This window comes from Alosa alosa, chromosome 17 (assembly GCF_017589495.1).
Source record: "Alosa alosa isolate M-15738 ecotype Scorff River chromosome 17, AALO_Geno_1.1, whole genome shotgun sequence".
Taxonomy (NCBI): domain Eukaryota; kingdom Metazoa; phylum Chordata; class Actinopteri; order Clupeiformes; family Clupeidae; genus Alosa; species Alosa alosa.
In genome coordinates, this window is record NC_063205.1 from 32,168,859 (window position 1) to 32,188,670 (window position 19,812).

Genomic DNA, 19,812 nt, shown 5'->3' on the forward strand with positions numbered 1-19,812 from the left:
AATTGCACAGCCCTAAATTCTTGCCATCATCCAAGGTTAGATTAAAACATACAAGTTACGAGTTACAAGGCGTGTAGTCAGTCCAGGACTGCATGTGTTCACTTTGTCCCATGCCTTTTGGCAAATAGCCTACCCAAAAAATAGCAATTTTCAGACCTGAATATCTCCTATGAATGTCAACCCTTTTTCAAAATTAATTTCGGCACATGAAAGGGGCATCTGTGGACTTAATCAAAAGATGGCAGGTCTTAGGCACACTTCAGAGGTCTATTAACGAAAGCAAGATGGAGAGCATCATGATTGGACTGTTTCGCTAAATCAACCAATCCGTTTTCAGTGTGGGTCTTTTCTCCGGAACCAAATTATTCAGTTCAGTGTATCTAGGAACAGGAGCATCATGGCAGAGGCAGAGTGTAAGTGGAGTAGTGCACGCGGCCATTGTGGGTCCAATGTCCAGGATGTTATGTAGCTGAGGGTGGAGGGGGGAGAGGAGGGAGAGAGTTCAGCATCCTTACAGCTTGGTGTATGAAGCTGTTGGTGAGTCTGGTAGTGCGGAGGCGCAGGCTTCTGTACCTCTTCCCAGAGGGCAGTAGATCGAACAGATTGTGAGCGGGGGTGACTTGCATCACTCACAATTTTGGTCGCCTTGGCGGGTGAGGTGGGTGGTGTAAATGTCCTTCAGGGAGGGAGTGAAGCACCAATAATCCTTCCAGCTGTGTTCACTATGCGCTGCAGGGCTTTCCTGTTGTATTCAGTGCAGCTTCCGCCCCACACAGCGATACAGCTGGAGAGGATGCTCTCAATGGTGCCTCGGTAGAATGTGGTCATGATGGCTGGTGGAGCACTTGCTCGCCTGAGTTTCCGCAGGAAGTACAGGCGGCGCTGAGCTCTCTTCGCCAGTGATGCAGTGTTGGTTGTCCAGGAGAGGTCTTCGCTGATGTGCACCCCCAGGAATTTGGTGCTTGGAATTTGGAAAACGGTCACTTTGTGGGCGGATCTTGGGTGCTGATGCTATTTTACAGGCGGGATATTAGGCGAGTTTGACTTGCGGCAGATCTGTGCAGATCTGACTTGATGTGATGCATGCTGGGTTGAACACAATGCATACTGGGATGGACGCAATACTTGCTGGTTAGAAATTCTGTCCGACTTCTGTCAGCCGGGGAGGGACTTACCACCGTGACACCATGTCACATGGCCTTAAAATATCGCGGGAGTCTTAGCCTGCAGACAGATCTTGCTGTTGCCTTCCACGAGCTGCACGAGCTGAAACACGCCCTCATGACGTCAGTTCAAAGACGTGATAGGGCCATTTGGAAGGAATCCCCTCATGACCATTTTGACGGGAGTCTCATGCTGCTTCCTTATGTTGGAATATGCAAAAATAAACAGAAATCGAAGGGATACCTTCTTATATGTGATTTCTGCAACAATGGTAGGCTACCAACAATGGTAGGCTAGCCTACTAGCCTACTGAAGCCTACTGAAAACGTGGAGTCCCTCCCCGGCTGACAGAAGTCGGACAGAATTTCTAACCAGCAAGCATTGCGTCCATCCCAGTATGCATTGTGTTCAACCCAGCATGCATCACATCAAGTCAGATCTGCCGCAAGTCGAACTCGCCTATTCCCTTTAACAACAGGCACGCTTGTTCCATGGCTGATTGCTATTATGGTGGCGTATTTGCCAGGCGCAGCCAGGAGCGTTCACGGCGCTATAATTTTACTGTTCATTTAGGAACTGTCAGCTATTGATTTTTCCTCTTGACAAAATGTAATACAGAATTGTCACAAAGACATACTTTCCGATGTTTTGGGATCACTCTCACTGAATCACGAGATTATGAATGCATGGTGATATTTTGCTATGTACAATGTAATCTAACATTACCTCTCTATAGACAATGCATATCTTCTGTCAGTTAATCTCTTCTCTCCCGTGCTGCCGCTGGGGCATTTGGGTTAAATGGCATCGGCATGCAATTCAACATCACGTCTCCTTATACTAGAGAGGGTCACGTGGGATCACCGAGCAAGATGGTCGCATGGTTGGAGCTCTCCCGTGAACCCATCAAAGTTACCCGAAATTCGCTAGTAAAGTGTGTGCAGTCGACATACTTGGTTTAATAAGTTGATATTAATAGCCTACAGTTTAAGTGTCTGACGGTTTGAATTGTGCACTATGTCGTCGTCGAGAAGAAATACTGAAAAAAGCACTGTCGGAGCTAGCAAGCTGACTACCAATGCAGGAGCTAGCAAAGGAGAGAGTGAAAATGTGTTAGCATCTATGCAGCAGTCCTTGGAGAAAGCTATGGAAGAGATGGGAAGAGTTGGAAAGCTTCTAACAGCATTGCAAGCGGAGATATCAGAAATTAAGGATGCCAATGCTGGGCTACGAACAGATGTGGATAGTGTTTTGCTCAGGCTGGATGAAGCTGAAAATCGAATCTCTCAGCTAGAGGATGACAACCATGAGCTCCGCCAAAAAGCAGATAAAACGGCTATGAAGTGTGAGGAACTACATCGGGCTGTTGAGGACGCTGCCAATAGAGACAGGCTTACAAAATCTGCGGCTTATTGGTCTGAAAGAAAAGCTAGAGAATGGTAAACCGTCAGAATGTGTGAAGACTATAATCTCCGAGGCATTAGGGGTTGAGCTTGATGGGTCGCCAGTTGCAAAAGAGTGCACCGGCTCCCGCACCTGTGCCCAACGCACGGCTACCCTCCCAGACCAATAATAATTTGTTTTCTCAGTTTTCTGGAACGAGAGAGAGTGTTGACAGCTGCAAAGAAGAAGTACAGGAACAAGGAGGAGATCGTATGGAACGGATGCAGGCTGTCATTATTCCCAGATATGACAAGAGAGACGGCGGAGAAGAGGAGAAAGTTTAAAGAAGTGCGGAATCGTCTACATGATCTTGACGTGCGTTTCACCCTAAGCGTATCCAGCGAGCTGGCGCTTTACATGGCAGGGGAAAAGAATGAAGTTCGACGATGACGGAGAGGCTATGGACTTTCTTAATAGAGAGTCGAAGGTGCAAGGATCGCCGAACAAGACGACAGAGCAGGAGCCTGCATTTGAGTAGCCTAATTTACATGTAACTATAGGCCTACTTGGCTACCATTGACTCAACTAAGTTTCGGATCCGAGGGCGAACAGCTGACACGGGGGCAATAATATGCTTTGACGGGTTTGTTGATGGTGGGGTTTCTGATGATGATGACCACTTCAGTGTGCCTCATGGACCGTTTTTGTGGAGGGTCTCTCAAGGAAGAGAGAAGGGTTAGATGGGGTGGGTATGGGATTGTTTTTCATGTTCCTTGTTCTAAAAGGGTTTTGAGTGTAGTTTATTGTGTGTTTATTTTTTTGATTGGCAGCTGGGCAGCACCCTCTCTTTTTCGTTTCATTTCACCCTCATTTTCAGTTGATCATTTATATAGGCCTAGGCCGACATGTGGTGAGAAATGTTCTAGATATGTGAAGGACACATTTTTTCCATTTCTTAAGTCATGAGTAACTGTGTGAGAATAGTGTCCTGGAATGTGAATGGACTACAAAATCCCATTAAGAGAAAGACCTTAAGTCTCAACAAGTTCACATTGCTTTTATACAGGAGACCCATGTGACTGAGTCGGAGACGGTTAAATTAAAAAGAGACTGGGTTGGCCAAATTTATCATTGCTCATATTCCAGTAAAAAACATGGAGTAGCTATTTTAGTGCATAACAATCTGAATTTTCTCTTTATAAAAGAGCAAAAAGATGAAGAAGGAAGAGTTATATACGTAGAAGCTAAGATTAATGGAGTAAAAGTTAATTTATGTAACGTCCATGCTCCGAATGTGGAAGACCCAGGTTTCTTCCATAACATTAACAAAATAGCAGGAAAGGTGGATGGATATACAGTCATAGCTGGGGATTTTAACCAAGTACTAGATGGAGCCTTAGATAAAACCACTTTTTCCAATCACTTTCCAAAAGATAGAATGGCCATTGAGTTGTTGATGGAGGATATAGGCCTGACAGATATTTGGAGACTTGTCAACCCAAAAGATAGAGAATACACATTTTACTCTCACAAACATAAATCTCACTCCAGGATAGATTACTTCTTGATCAGTAATGATCTGGTTAACAGTGTTTCTGACTGCTCGATAGGCCCTATAGCATTGACTGATCATGCGACAGTGCATCTAGGATTAGTAATGGGGACAGATGGCAATAGAGGAAGTAGGTGGAGAATGAATGTTTCTCTGCTTCAAGACCCATTATTCAATAGTCCAATTGAAGAAGAGCTTGATAATTTCTTCTTGGTGAATATGGGTACAACAGATAGAATTGGAACAGTTTGGGAAGCCTCCAAAGGGGAAATATTATATCAGGGGAAAGATTATAGCACATTCCAGTAAGAAAAAAAGAGAGCAAACGCGACAATTAAAAGAGCTACAATCACAACTTAAGGACTCTGAGAATTTATTGGCTCAGAAACATAGTGATCTCCTACTGAAGCAAGTGTGTGACTTGAAATTTAAATTGAATGAAATCTACAATAGAAAGGCAGAGTATGCCCTATTTAGACTTAAAAGTAATTACTACGAGAGTGGGGAAAAATCAGGAAAATTATTAGCCAGACAGATACGACAAAAAGAGGCTAGTTACGTTATACCGGCGATTAAAAATAACAAAGGGGACTTGGTGACAAGTACTAGAGATATTAACAAAGTGTTTGAGAGTTTCTATAACCAGTTATATAAATCTGAGGTTAACCCTGGAAGGAGCGAATACGATACTTTTTTCTCTAAGATTCAACTGCCAGAAATGTCAGAGGATCAGAGGATGTTATTAGATCGCCCTATATCAGTAGATGAAGTCAAAAGTGCAATTTCATCAATGAGGATTGGGAAATCACCTGGTTTGGATGGTTTTCCATCAGAATATTATAAGAAGTATATTGACAAACAGGCTCCCAACAGAAGTGTATAGAGAAAAATTTTCAGTGGGTAGCCTATCAGATCCGTTTAATGAAGCGTTGATATCTTTAATTCTCAAGAAAGATAAAGATCCTATGGATCCAGGGAGCTTTAGACCTGTTAGTCTTATTAATGTAGACTGCAAAATCCTGACAAAAGTTCTTGCTACTAGGCTAGAAAATGTTTTGCCACATTTAGTACATCCTGATCAAGTAGGCTTTATAAAAGGCAGATCATCTTCAGATAATGTTAGACGTTTACTTCACCTCACGCAGATTAATCATAATAAAAATATGCCTATAGCCGCCATATCTTTGGACGCCCAAAAGGCATTCGATAGAGTGGAATGGAGCTTCTTGCATTACACTCTCCGTAAATTTGGATGTGGAGACAGTTTTGTCAAATGGGTGAATGTAATATATTCTGACCCAAGGGCAGCAGTAATGACAAATGGCATGATATCACGCTTCTTTAAGTTAACACGTGGGACAAAACCAGGAGATCCTCTCAGTCCACTGCTATTTACAATGTTTTTAGAACCCTTGGCCACTGCCATTAGGGCTGAGAGCAGTATTAAAGGGGTTTTACATGGGGGGGAGGAACACAAAATGTTTCTCTATGCGGATGACATTTTATCGATTATTGAGGATCCTCTAATATCAATCCCTAACATACTAGCCACAATAGAAGCTTTCTCAAAACTGTCAGGCTATAAAATAAACTGGCAAAAATCTGAATGCATGCCAATATCAAAAGGATGCAATCAATCTATACTAGCCAACTTTCAGTTTAAATGGGTCAATACTGGAATGAAGTACTTGGGTATTAAGTTGTGTCCAGCCTTGGAAAACATAATTGATATGAATATGTCACCTTTAATTAAGAAAATTAAGTTAAATTTGGAGAAATGGCGGCTGATTAATCTGACTCTATGGGGGAAAATTAGTATCATAAAAATGGTGGTGGCTCCACAATTTAATTACATCTCTATGATGATACCAGTAACAATTTCTGATGGAATATTTAGGCAATATAACAAGTTAATTACAGAGTTCTTATGGAATGGAAAACGGCCCAGAATTAGACTAAAGAAACTACTAGCTTCACGAGATTGTGGTGGATTAGCACTTCCTAATGTGGAACTGTACAGCATAGCTTTTGAGATGAATAAACTGGCAAGACATTGGGGAACCTACTTATCTGGTCCTGGGTGGATTAAGATGGAGGAGGTGCTTGCATGCCCATATAGTGTTGTTGAACTATTATCACAGAAAAATACAGAAAACCAGACAATGGGAAGAAACTTAATTCTGCGGCATTCACAATGGGCATGGGCAAGAGCACACAAGATATTGGGTATCTCACAATACAAACAAAGCTATTCCTCAATATGGAATAATCCCTCAGTTTGTATTGCAAAAAAGGCTTTTACTTGGCAATCATGGCTGGCGAAAGGCGTACGAGTAATTAAAGATCTGTATAGGGAGCAATTATTTATATCATTTGAGAACCTTAAAGAGCAATTCCACTTAACAGATAGAGGGGATTTTTGGAAGTATTTGCAGCTGAGAAGTAGTGTGGGGTCTGTATTTGGATTGAGAAGAAAGGATGACAAAGACAATGTGATACAGGGTTTCCTTAATTCTTCACATATTCTACACTCAGCTTCAGTATTCTATAAGAAGATGTCAAGTATTGAGACCAAGATGTGTGAAGGCTTAAGAACTATATGGCAGAACGATTTTGGTCAGGACATAGATGAGGACTCATGGCAAGATGTTATTTCAAATGTAGGAAGGACTACAAGAGATGCTAGGAATAAACTCATCCACTATAAAATTGTTCATAGATATTATTTAACTCCTAATAAATTATTTAAAATGGGGTTAACCAAGGACAATAAATGCTGGAAGTGTAACAGGGAAGTGGGTACATTTCTCCATGCTCTGTGGGATTGTCCCTTAATAAAGCCTTTTTGGAAGGCAGTGCTCCAAAAGTTTGAAAACTGTCTCAGACAACCCCTGCCAGAATCCCCACAACTATGCTTGTTGGGGGATACATCTCAAATCCTACCTAACCTTGCTAAGTCAGAAGCTGGTGTAATGGTGACAGGTTTCATGGTAGCAGCTAGAATTATTCTGCGTAAGTGGAAGAGACCACATAGACCAGAGGTTGCAGAATGGCTCAAACTTATGACAGAGACAGCCGCTTTTGAACTGATGATTGGGAGGGTGCAGAATAATCCAAGCAGAAATAGCCAAGCATGGTTGTATTTTGATTACAGCATTGGTACAAAAGATACTAGGTAATGTAATGAATAAGTGTATATGTGTGTTATAAGTGTATAATTGGGTGTGTAATGAGGAAAGGGGTGCTGTGAGGGTGAATGTGAGCTGCCTTTAAGTTTTTTTTTTTTTTCCTATGTTTGTTTGTTTTTGTTTTGTCTTTCTCTCAGGTATGGGATGTTTTGTTGTATGCCTGTGATTTAATGTTTGTGAAATTGTAAAAATTAATAAGAACTTTAATGACAAAAAAAAAACATCACGTCTCCTTAAGTCATCTAATATTTCCTAATTTATGTCATCAACACATCCGTGATTCGTGAAAATGTGTACGCTAGATGTATGCCTATTTTTTCACATCTTAATGGACATCACACTGATTTCCCTCGAGTGGTAATATTTTTCTTTGAAATTATGTATGGTTTACCGAAATGGGAACTACGTTGTATAGATGAGTGGAGCGAAGTGTGCCTTGCGCAGCACAGGCGGCCTGTGAGAAACAGTTTCCAAGTTGACCTAACTTTCAACTCTGCACAGTATCCCAAGTAGAGTTTGTAAACACTTTATCATCAACTTAATGCTCGCACAACATTCGTTTGAACAGGAGAGAGAATAACAATAAATGGGTGCAGCAACTACAGAAATTGTAGCCATACTTGCTGCTTTCTTGTACTATTTGCTGGTTAACAGCACATAAAAGCTGATTTAAGCTAATTCACTAACTCAAGACTTTAAGGCCATCATGGATATAAAACATTTTTTGAAAATAACGAATGTATGGAGGGAACATAACAGAGCTTGGAGTTATTTCAGATGGGCTACAACACGGTAGGCAAAATTGTGGTGCTAAAACCTTAGCGCAGCTGGAATAATGCTTAGGCTGATGTTAAAGCGCACGCGATGTTTAAAGCCATACACAACGTAACTTGGAACAAAACTAAAGGTAACTTTAGCCTTTATAGGGCTGTAAAAAATGTCCAAATGAATAGGTCATAATTAGGCGTTGTTGTTGTAAAGATATTGCATGTAGATGTTGTACTATATAGGCTACTAATTTTTTAGGTCACCAATGCACGAACAAAACCGGGAAATAGACAAATATTATCAAGGCTTTGAATGTTTCCGCCTGTGCACGGGGGTGTCTGTAGATTGGTGTGCAATGCATTAATTCATGCAGGCCTGTGGTCATGCATGCGCCCTTAAAATAGTATCTGCATTTGCGCCACAGACTTTAGACCAGGGAGTTCCTGGTCTGTGGCGTAATTGTTTTCTGAAACTGCAAAATATCAACAGTGAACGTTTTGCCGAACACGCCCGTCTTTTTAAGCTGAACCGCCCTGGTGGGCGCAATCGAATTCCCTAATTTACAGGCACGTACCTATGGAGGGAAAATTCCAATATGCGCTGACTGCAAAATAGGAAAGACAAAAGCGCAAGTATACAAAGTCAATTGCGCTGGGACGCACGATAGAGCCCTGAGACCACTAGGGGAGTGCCCATATACTTTTGCATTGGCAGTGAATAAATCAACAATACAGCACAGCAGAGTTTACTGAGTGTGCAGTGACACACAGAAAATCATTGGCATAGTGAGCCTTTCGTCTGCATTTTGCAATGAAGCAAACAGTCTTTCAGTGTGTGAAATACTGTCTATAGTTTCAGCATGTTGATGTGGGCGCTTCTCGTCCACACACCGCTGGCTGTTTATTCCTCATACATGGCTCCCGAGCTGTGGAGAGAAGGTGTGGTAATTACGCATCTGATGAGTAGACCCAGCAGTCTTAGGCATTGTGTACACTGACTATGCATCATTTCTTGAAACTGGGCTATGCATGCCCCTTATATCCGCCTGTCTTTTGGATGGTAGCTTGGCTATCATTTGTCTGGAGTCTAGGTTGAGGCCAGCGAAAGCCAGCTATTGGGTAAGCGTGAGTGCGTATTTTTCCCAGTTCACTTGTAAGCTGAAAAGACGAAGTGTGGTCGTTAGGTGCTGTTTTAGAATTGTTGGAGATTATGCCATCAGCATCCAACCATTCAAAAAATGTAATATGCAGCTGCTGTCCTATTTCAGGGGGGCTAGAGCTTTGAGAATGTTCAGTTAAAAAATAATTCACAGGGGGACTGTGAACTCCCACACCTTTCCCTCAACTGCAAAACCAAGATACTTTCCGGGTGTGAGTTTGGCAGCGTATTTTGCCGACAGTGCATGCACACTGTGACCAGAGCGAAGTCAGACGCACAAAGAGGAGTCAGGCCGAAGTTACTTAATAAAAGATAGATAGATAGATCAGAATTTAACACTGGTTGTATGTGATTGGTTTATTCACATATTGACGTAGCTTCCCGCTACCTATATTGCAGCCAAACTCAGGTCCTTTGTGTTTCTGTCTGGGCGTTATTCCAAATTTGAAGAATGCATCTTTCTAGTAGTACTGATTTAACTTTATTCAAGTAAAAGTAACAAAGTACAGGCTTAAACTACTTAAGCTACTTAAAGTAAAAGTAGTCTTGTGTACAGGCTTAAACTACTTAAGCTACTTAAAGTAAAAGTAGTCTTGTGAATGACAACCATTTTTTTATGCAACGGTACCTGGACCACACAAATGTTACTAGAGTGCAAGAGTGCCAGTCTCTCTTTTTAAATCTTCCCATAACCTGTTGGGCCATTTCTAGGCTTTCCCTCCCAACATTGCACTGCCTACTTCAGAGGGCAGTGTGTTATTTTGGCCTACCATCAAATGCTGACCACATTTCAGCCCTCTAGGTCACTTGATATGATTTTAGAAACACAACTGAGCCCTAGCACCAGGTCTTGCAAAGCTGTGTGCAAAAGTAGATCAATATAGAATGAAAAATGAGTACTTTGCCAAGGTATACTCATGCATTTTGTAATGCCCTATGTAAACTCCCCATAGGACTTTTGGTTACCCAAAATGCATACTGACAATAAAAGTATGCATTTCTGAGGTTTCTTGTAGACTATTTGGATTGTATGTCAGGTTCTGATATAGAATGGAATGGAATATGCAAAATGGAACAAAAATGTTCTACACAAAATGAAATAATTACACACTATTGATTGAATTGACATTGTTGTTTATTATTGCTATTCACCTTATTATACATTCTATTATACTCATTATTATACATTCTAATCTGTTCCCTGTTATATTTTACATATTATGTTGTTTTTGTATTTGTGTGTCGCTTTGGACAAAGGCGTCTGCAAAATCCCATAACCATAACATCTGCACAACTAATATTGGATAAAACAACATGAATATTTAATTCCTATGGATTCCTGTGAATATTTCAAGACCAGGAATGAAGTGGTAAAATAAGAGGTGGGTAAACTATGAATTTTCTGATCAGGTGGTAAGGTGGACTGCGCCATGCTGTATCAGAGGTTTAGAAAAGGCATTCAGAACATGTTTGATGATGGTGGAGGTTATTGTCCAATGTTTATAACAATACAAGTGGCATTAAATGGTTCATAGAGTGTTGATATTGTTATTGTGGAGTGTGATTTTTAAATGTTAACAGTTGTAATTGGTGAATAAAATCTTTTGAGAGGTGGATAAACTCTAATAAGAGGTGGATAAACTATTTCTGAAATTAGGTGGGTAAACCGCGTTTACTTACGTTTAGCCTCCACTACATCCCTGTTCAAGACCCAATGCTGCATCTACTTATTGCTAAGCAGCTAGAAGTTAGGGAAGCACCAACGGCGAGGAGAAGAGGAGGGCATTTTTGACTAAATTTAATTGAGACATACTACTACGTGCTAACGTTAACGTTACTGCCATCAAGCTGCAATGATTTGCCGCGAAAGAATGCCGCCCAAATCTGTTGAGTCATCTTGTAGTGGTGCGTCAAGTGCAACGTATATTCCCATCCGCTATTGATGACGAAAAAATAATAACGGTAACTCCACTGAAATTATTTGAAACTAAAGTAACGAGCCAGTTTTGTAAAATGTAAGGAGTAGAAAGTAGGCCTACCGATATTCGTTATAAAATGTAAGGAGTAAAAGTAAAATGTCGCCTCAAAAATAGATAGTTTAAGTAAAAATACAGTATCTGAAACAAATCTACTTGAGTACAGTAACAAAGTATTTGTACTTCTTTACTTCCCATCTCTGAAGATGGGTCTGAGATCCCATTCCTTCTTTGGGACAATTAAGTATCTGGCAACATGTGGTTACAACATGGTATTACAAAAACCGGCATAACATGAAGGTCATGAAACTTTGACATTGACTCATTCTTGACAAGACACACTAAATTAACATCTTCGAAGGTATGATTCAAATCAACTTGAAACACATAAAACTAACAAATGTCCCTTCCAGTGTATACTGGTACTTGTGTTATCAAGTTTTTTTGTTGATACTTTTGTACGGTTATCTGTATCGTTGTATCAACACTGTTTTAATGCTAACAAATCACCAACATACTTTTACAACATACATAGGCTATTAACAATATAATTACGAATAACCAGGAATAAAAAGTAAAACAAACAAAAAAATTCTATTAACCATCATTACATAGCGAGGGGGCGCTGTGATGCAGCAGGCACCAGTACCATATGCGGGTCCGAGTGCCCACGGGGACCCAGGTTCGAATCCGACCTGCGGTCATTTCCCGATCCCACCCCATCTCTCTCTCCCACTTGCCAAATAAAGGCAAAAAAGCCCAAAAAATATACTTAAAAAAAAAAACTACAAAGAAAACAACCTCAAATGGGACGATTTGATTAAATAAGACTAACAGGCCTAATGTGAGCAAGGCACACTACAAACAAACCATGCAGTGGGAAAAGGCAGTGATGTCAATAATTGCTCATGACACAGGGTACAATCAAGCATAAATCCAGTTGAGTAATCAGTATCACCTTTTAACATGATAGGAGGTTTAGCAATGTTTTTAAGTTCACTGAAGTGGTGTAACTTGAAAGGAATTCAATTACTGAGAACTTCCTTGTCTGCTGACCCACCTTTGATTGCGTGTAAGATCATGGGCGTGGTATTAAATTGGCAAACTTATTTTGCATAGTAATTGAATTAGTAATAACAATTTTAAAATGCTCATGTAAAATTATAATGCCAAGAATTAGGAATATTGGAAAAAGAAAACATTCACAAGTTGCCATGATGACAGTTAGGCCTAAGCAAAAGAAAGTATTCCTATTTATTTATACACTTCCCTCAACAGATGTTTGTTACCATAAGTGGATTGACAGTCTATTTCAAAGTGCAATACAGAAATTGTGTGTGACAGGAATAAAATGTCCTTAGAAGTTGCGACCGACCAAACAAGGCATGTTGAGTTGAGTTCAGAATAAATAATTTGAGACAGAATGTGGCACAGAGAAAATAAAATAGCCTCCCCTATCCTAGACTATATCGGATTCCAGGTTCAACCTCGCCTTGCACATTGTCTAGCAAGCTATTTTAGAAAAACAGAATCACATGTGCTTAACCACAAATCATACCATTTCCTCTTCAGAGTAGGATGTTAGTGCAAGTCAAACTTAGGCTACTGAAATATGACACAACAGCTGTTATATCCTGCCCATGGTAACCAGTAATAGATGGCTCAAGTATATTCCAGACAATTAAAATAATTTATCATCAAGACGCAATGGATCAAGAACAACTCAAAACATGAGCAATATGATGAGCATGAAGTTAGTATAATTCAAGTGAAGACATACCTGTGCGAGTTTTAATAATATCCCCAAATTCATCATCTGGCATGTCACGCTGATCATCAAAGTGTACTGCCTCAGCCATAGTTGTTCCTTTCTAGTCCTATGATTCAGTACAACTGTGAGGAGTTCAAAGAAAAAGAACCAAAGAAAATGTTCACTGCTAGTCATCCGTTGCTGTAGAGGCAGAGTGGACTACACACCCAAAGGCATTATGCAGGCTCTGTGGTGGGGTGTTTGTATGTCACAACTTCCAGACACATTTGAACAGGTGATGGCATACACTTACCTCAAAATAGAATTCAGGGCCTGGACTGACAGGCAGCCTGGTATGCCACACTAATACAGACAGGAGTTGTAAGAAGAGAAAACTGCACAAGCAATCTACTGAACTTTGTCAAAAAATATGTTGTCTTGGCAAAAACTATGAGAGAGATATTGGAAGTAAGTGTTGTGGATGCTTAAAATAAAGGCCAATGGGAGTTGGTAGGTTGGGAACATTATTTTTCAGAAGACTCAACTGCTTCTCCAAACCTTTGCTAACATTATAAAGTGAGGAACAACTCTTCATGTAATGCAGTTTCACAATAATATTGAAATCATACTGCTGATTATGCATCAGCCAGTAATGCAAGAAAACCATATCAAGCAAAATCCTTCTGTTTTCATTCCAGTATTTGATATCTGTCTTTTCTTTCAGAGCACAGAGACTAATGCCCCTGTTGGTCTCTACAGTTGGGTGTCAGGTTTCTGGTACATGCCATTTTAAAAAAAACTTTAATGACACTTCTGATCATTCTAACTTTAATTGTGAAACTAATATCCAAACCATACAAATGATCATCACCTGGAAATATTTTAAGAAAAAAAAAATAAAACACTACTTCCAGTTGTTCCTGCTTGTTCAGAAAGCCTTTCTTTTTAGAAAACTTTTGGAATTTTTATGGAGTGATGTGGAATGGACAGGGACAGAGAGAGAGAGAGAGGGAGAGTAAGGTATTGGAAATGCAGAACTTAAAGAGCCAATCCCCCTTATTTACTAATCACTATGGCTAGGAAGGACTTAGACCTTTTCCATTTTTTCCCTAACTGGACCATGTCCACTCCCACTACATCATACAATAGAGTAAACTAGATGTACCGCATAGTGGTACAAAATATGACCGCCGCTCAGTCCTGTACATCCGTTCCACGAAAATAAATCACACTTCAATTTGTCTCCATATTTTACTCCATCCCCCACTCTTGAAACTTTTGTGTATGCTTGTTTGGCATGCCTGAGTGTGTGTGTGCGGCTGCACAGAAAGTAGCCTACTGGTGCTGAAAAGGTGAATAGATTGTGGAATAGCCAAAGAAGATGTAGCATTGTTATAAAACCTTTAAAATCTCTAAACAATCACAAGTAGGGCAGTTCATCACAGTTCATCCATTGCAACTGGATTGATGAAAGCTCACTTACACCTGTAGGCTACATTGTATTTGGGAAAAGCAAAAGGTATCAGCATAATGTTATTTATTTATTTATTTTTATGTATTTATAAACAAAAACATCTCTGTCAGTTCCATGCCGTTTTCAACAGCTATCAAAAACAAAGGTCATTTTTGGATGGATGGATTTTTTGTGAATGTTTCTTCTTCTACATAAGATTTGTGTCATCTTTAGTTCATGTAATACTTTATTGTCACAAATTAAGTAACAGTAGTCTGAAACGTTATTGTTAATGCACAAATTAAGTAACAGTAGCCTAGTCTGAAACGAAATGCTGTTTTACATCTAACCAGTGGTGCAAATAACTGACATGTCCAAATGGGCCTTGATGAAATGCGTCGCTAGACTGTTCATACACATTTTAACGGGCCAAAGTTGAAGAGCTTTTGTCCGTTATTGTTCGTGCAAATATATTCATGTTCCCTTGCATTGTTTAACTGAGGTCCATGGCTAGTCTGGCTTTCATCAGATCAAGCTCAATCTTTTAAGAAATCAAAAAATAAATAGCGGGCAGATCAGGCTGGGTTCACCCAGCCTAGTCCATAGGCACCGATATTGTTTAATTTTCCGATTGAGATATACACGCTCTGGCTATTCTAAATGCAAAAATGCATCAGGGAGTTATGACAAAACGGTAACTAACAAACTAGATCCTAATAGAAAGCTGTTAGCTTCCCTAAGCTACAGGTAGGATTATAAGGTAGGCCTATTTACAACATAAATTGTCAATAGGCTATGCTGGCGACACAAATAAAATCTCCTTTGGAAACCAATGGCTTACGCCTTACAGTATCAAGCGGACTTAAACTGTCATATCGTGGCTTAAAAAAAGTTGTAATAACATGCACGCAGCTCCATGAGTCAAGGAAAGCTTGAATGAAGTAGCCACTTCTAAATGGGACCCACTACACAGTAGCTTAAGGTGTTTTGCTAAAGCAGCCATAATGAAATGAAGGTGTCATTGTTTGGATACTTCACACACATCGTGCTTTTTAATTTCACAGACTACAACTACCAAGCTGTAATCAAAGCACATCGATTCCCCTCTCACACCCTGCACGCACTTAAAACAAAATAAACAGGCGCCTCAGTCTCACGATGTATAGGCAAAACTGTATCAGACCGGTGTAACGTTGGTAAATCTTCCATTGCACAGAATGATTTTGTAGCGCGTGTAATAAATGACAGTCGAAAGATACAAACAGTGCTGCTATACATTTGCTTAGTTTTCTATAAATGCAATCAATCAAATGCCTCCATCACTCAACCAACGCTTAACGGTAACATTACCTAGGTCCTTATTGATATTACAAGATTAACGTACCTGCAGTAAAACCAAGCATGTCCGATAAATATCCTCAGATTTATTTCTGGCTTCAAGAAGAAATGGGAATTACACTTCATGTGAACATCGTCCTATCCTTATTAGATGTTCGCTGCGGTAAATTACAGTCCTTGTAGGAAGCGTCCATTGTTTTTCCAACCCACTTTTAACTTCCAACAAAATTACGTCTCACTGCAACGATGCGCCATCTAGTGGACAAACGACTACTTTCGCCAGTACTGAAAATGCAGCCATGATGATGATGAATATTTATTTTGGCTTTCTTTTTAATCCTACTGAATTTGTAATTATGTATCGGCCGTTCTAATACCGATAGTATGTGGGTGCCTGTGTGTGTGCATGTGTATATGTGTGCACCGCCATTTTACAGGCCAATGAGTGTACAGTCACTAAATGTACACATAACCTAATTTTTTTTAGACCCCCATGGATGAAATTCTACGAAACTTGGCATACCCCCAGAGAATGCCAGGTCAATCATACACATAAAATTTGGTGCAGTTCTGAACATCTTAACTGAAGATAGGGGTGATTAAAGCAGAATAATATTGCATTTTCATTTTTTACCGGGTGGGGGTGCAAATCACAAATGAGTGATTATGAGCCAGGTTGATGTGGGCCCTTGAGACCAACATACCATAAAAAGATTCTTCATCCTCAGTGCCACGGTTCAGGTAGTTATTTAGGAAAAACAGTTTTTTTTTTGCGGTTCAGGGGGGGCCCAGCACGGGGTGGTCCCCGGGGATGAAATGAAATTTTTCCGTAAAAGTCTAGTGGGGCTACATACCCACCAAATTTCATGTACCCCGGTGGTTCGGTGTCCCAGGTATCAATGACCAAAATTCAGGGAGTAGATGACGGGAAAAATTCTTGAATTGTGTGCATGTGTGCGTGTACAAATTTATGTTTATGTGTGTGGGTGTGTGTGTGTGTGTGTGCGTGCTTGTGTTTTTGCCTGCGTATGTGTGTTTGTGCATGTGCATGCATGCGTACATATGTCTACTGTGTGAGTATGTGTCATACGTATGATTACTGTAAATGTATGTGTGTGCGTGTGTATCTGTTTATGCACATGTGTGCACATGGAATGGGCTAACATGACCCCTGGAGGCAAACATACGGAAAAAATTGGTCATCCTAGGCCCTACAGTTCTCAAGATATTCACAGAGAACTGTGTCTGCCCTACCCTCCTTTCGGGGGGTCCAGTCCAGCGGGGGGGGGGGGGCTACAGATCAAAACGAAGAATGACGGTTCCATGCTATCCATGTGGGGGTACATGCCCACCAAGTTTTGTGTACCCCGGTCTTTCAGTGTCCCGGGAATCCTTGTTGGTGCACGTCACTAAATGTACACATAAATTATTTTATTGTAAGGCCCCCCATGAACGAAAGTACACAAAACTTGGCATGCATTCGGAGGGTGTCATAATGATCCTACACTTTTAATTTCGTGCAGTTTTGACCTTGTCAGCCAAAGATATTGTGATGAAAACACCTAATTTTTTGTTTTTTAATTTTTAACTAGGTGGCGCTATACATGAAATAAGTGGTAATGGGATGGGTTGACATGCCCCCTTAAGACCAACATACATAAAAAAAGGTGGACCTCCTAGGCCCTACGGTTCTCGAGATATTCACAGAAAACTGTCTCCGCCACCTACAGGCCAGTTGGTGTATAGTAACATAAATTAATTTTTATTGTGTGCCCCCCATGAACGGAATTCCACAAAACTTGGCGTGCATACAGAGGGTGTCATAATGATCCTACACTTCCAATTTCGTGCAGTTTTGACTATGTTAGGTCACAGATACCTTCAATTACAACACCTCATTTTTACTTTTTTGTGTTTAACTAGGTGGCGCTATACATGAAATGAGTGGTTATGGAATGGGTTGACATGGCCCCTTGAGATCAACATACAAAAAAATGGTCCTCCTAAACCCTACGGTTTTCGAGATATTCACAGAAAACTGTGTCTGCCCTACCCTCCTTTCGGGGTCCAGTCCAGCTGGGGACTACAGATCAAAACGAAAAACGATGGTTCCATGATATCCATGTGGGGTTACATGCCCACCAAGTTTCAGGTACCCGGTCTTTCAGTGTCCCGGGAATCATTGACGGAAATTTGGGCATCAAAAAAAAAAAAAAAAAAAGCTAAACCTATATGATATGACCGCGGCTTATGCTGGGCGGTCATAATTACTGTGAGTGTGTAGAGTTTGAGATAGATAGATAGATAGATACTTCATTGATCCCCAGGGGAAATTCAAGGTCTCAGCAGCATACATACAACACAAACACATTCTTTAACAGCAGAAAGAGTAATTAAAGTATATAATATAAAAACACAACTAAGCAATAAGGACAGTAGAAGATAAAGAATATGCTAAATATACTAAAATACAATAGTTATACTAACTAACACTTAATCTAAATCAATTCTAAAAACAGTATCCACATAGTTGTGATTAATCAATCAGAGGCGCTTGCAATGACTGAGGCAGGGACTGAGCCTGTGATTCTCTGTGCATAGTAAGGTAAGGTAAGGTGCTCTGTGTGAATGAGTGTCATGGTGATAGTGCAATGGTGATAGTGGTCATGGTGATAGTGCAAATGAGTAAGTCTAACAGTGCAACAATGCAGAAATAAAGTAAAGTAAAGTCTATATATCTATATATTTAACTATTTTAAGAAAAGGTATAAGTGTGGCCACAGTTCGGCTGTGGCATGGAGGGAGGGGTTATGCATATGTGCTAATATAGCACGCAAAAAGTGAGGCATAAAGACAGTGGTAAAAGTGGCTAGTGGACAGACAGTATCCAAACATGGAGGGGGTGAAGAGGCAGACAGACTATGCAGAGAAGTCTATCTCTCCTCTTCCCTTAAGTGAAGCATTGAACTGTTCAATGGCCCTGGGGACAAATTACTTTCTCAGTCTGTCTGTTGTGCAAGGCAGTGAGCGAAGTCTCCAGCTGATCAGGCTCTTCTGCTTAACAATAGTGCTGTGGAGTGGGTGACACTCATTGTCCAAGATGTTGATCAGTTTGTTCAGGGTCCTTTTGTCAGATAGTGAAGTGATGCACTCCAGTTCAGCTCCCACTACAGAGCCAGCTTTCCTTACCAGCCTGTCAATTCGCCGGGCATCCTTCTTCCTTGTGCTTTCTCCCCAGCATACTACTGCATAGAAGAGGACGCTGGCAACAACAGACTGGTAGAACATCCTGAGGAGCTTGCTGCACACATTGAAGGACCGCAGGAAGTACAGCCTGCTCTCCCCTTCCTTGTAGAGTGCATCAGTGTTGGCTGACCAGTCCAGTTTATTGTCCAGGTGGAGACCCAGATACTTGTAGGTGCTAACCACCTCCACATTGACCCCAACAATGTGGACTGGTAGCAGAGTGGGCTTAGACCTGCGGAAATCCACCACCACATCCTTGGTCTTTGAAGTGTTGAGTTGAAGATGATTGAGTTTGCACCATTGCACCATTTAGCACTGAACTTTGGGATACCCTCACCGGAAAACGACAATTGATGTCATTGGGTTGTTTTCATTTAAATAAAAAGCAAATATGATGCAATACAAAATAATACACACTTTTTGGATACCCTGGAAAATATAGGATGTCTTCCTGTGTGTGGAACTGCATTTCATGTTTTATTTACATTAACTTTTAAATACACTGTAAGTTGTAGACACAAACATGTTGTATTATAAATGTTTTACTGATAATCTCAGAGTCACTGCAATAATGTAAATGACTCTTTTATATACAAGGGACAAGCAGAGTTATGGGTAACACTTTATAACTAGACTGCATTTCCGGCGGGAACTGCGAAAGTGTGCTTGCCCTGGTCCGGTCACCAACGTGAGCAGACAGTGACATACGCTATGCTGAACCTGGCTTGATCCAAGCATTCTAACAGTGCCTTTCAGTGTTGGAGCAGTGGCAATACCTCAAAAGCTCTATTCAACTATTGCCTTGCGGGGTGAATGCGGTTCGTTGGATTTTACCT

General features: G+C 40.6%; 1 protein-coding gene across 5 annotated transcripts in view; it reads right to left on the reverse strand.

The window, feature by feature from the left end:
• Nucleotides 1–13,172, reverse strand: part of dmd (dystrophin) — a 493,723-nt gene extending 480,551 nt beyond the window's left edge. For all 5 annotated transcript variants that reach the window (XM_048268223.1, XM_048268225.1, XM_048268222.1 and 2 more), the window contains exon 1: nucleotides 12,970–13,172. In XM_048268223.1, the coding sequence (XP_048124180.1) occupies nucleotides 12,970–13,048 (79 nt within the window). In that variant the 5' untranslated portion in view covers nucleotides 13,049–13,172. The remainder of the gene's footprint in view (nucleotides 1–12,969) is intronic.
• Between the last annotated feature and the right edge of the window lie 6,640 nt (nucleotides 13,173–19,812).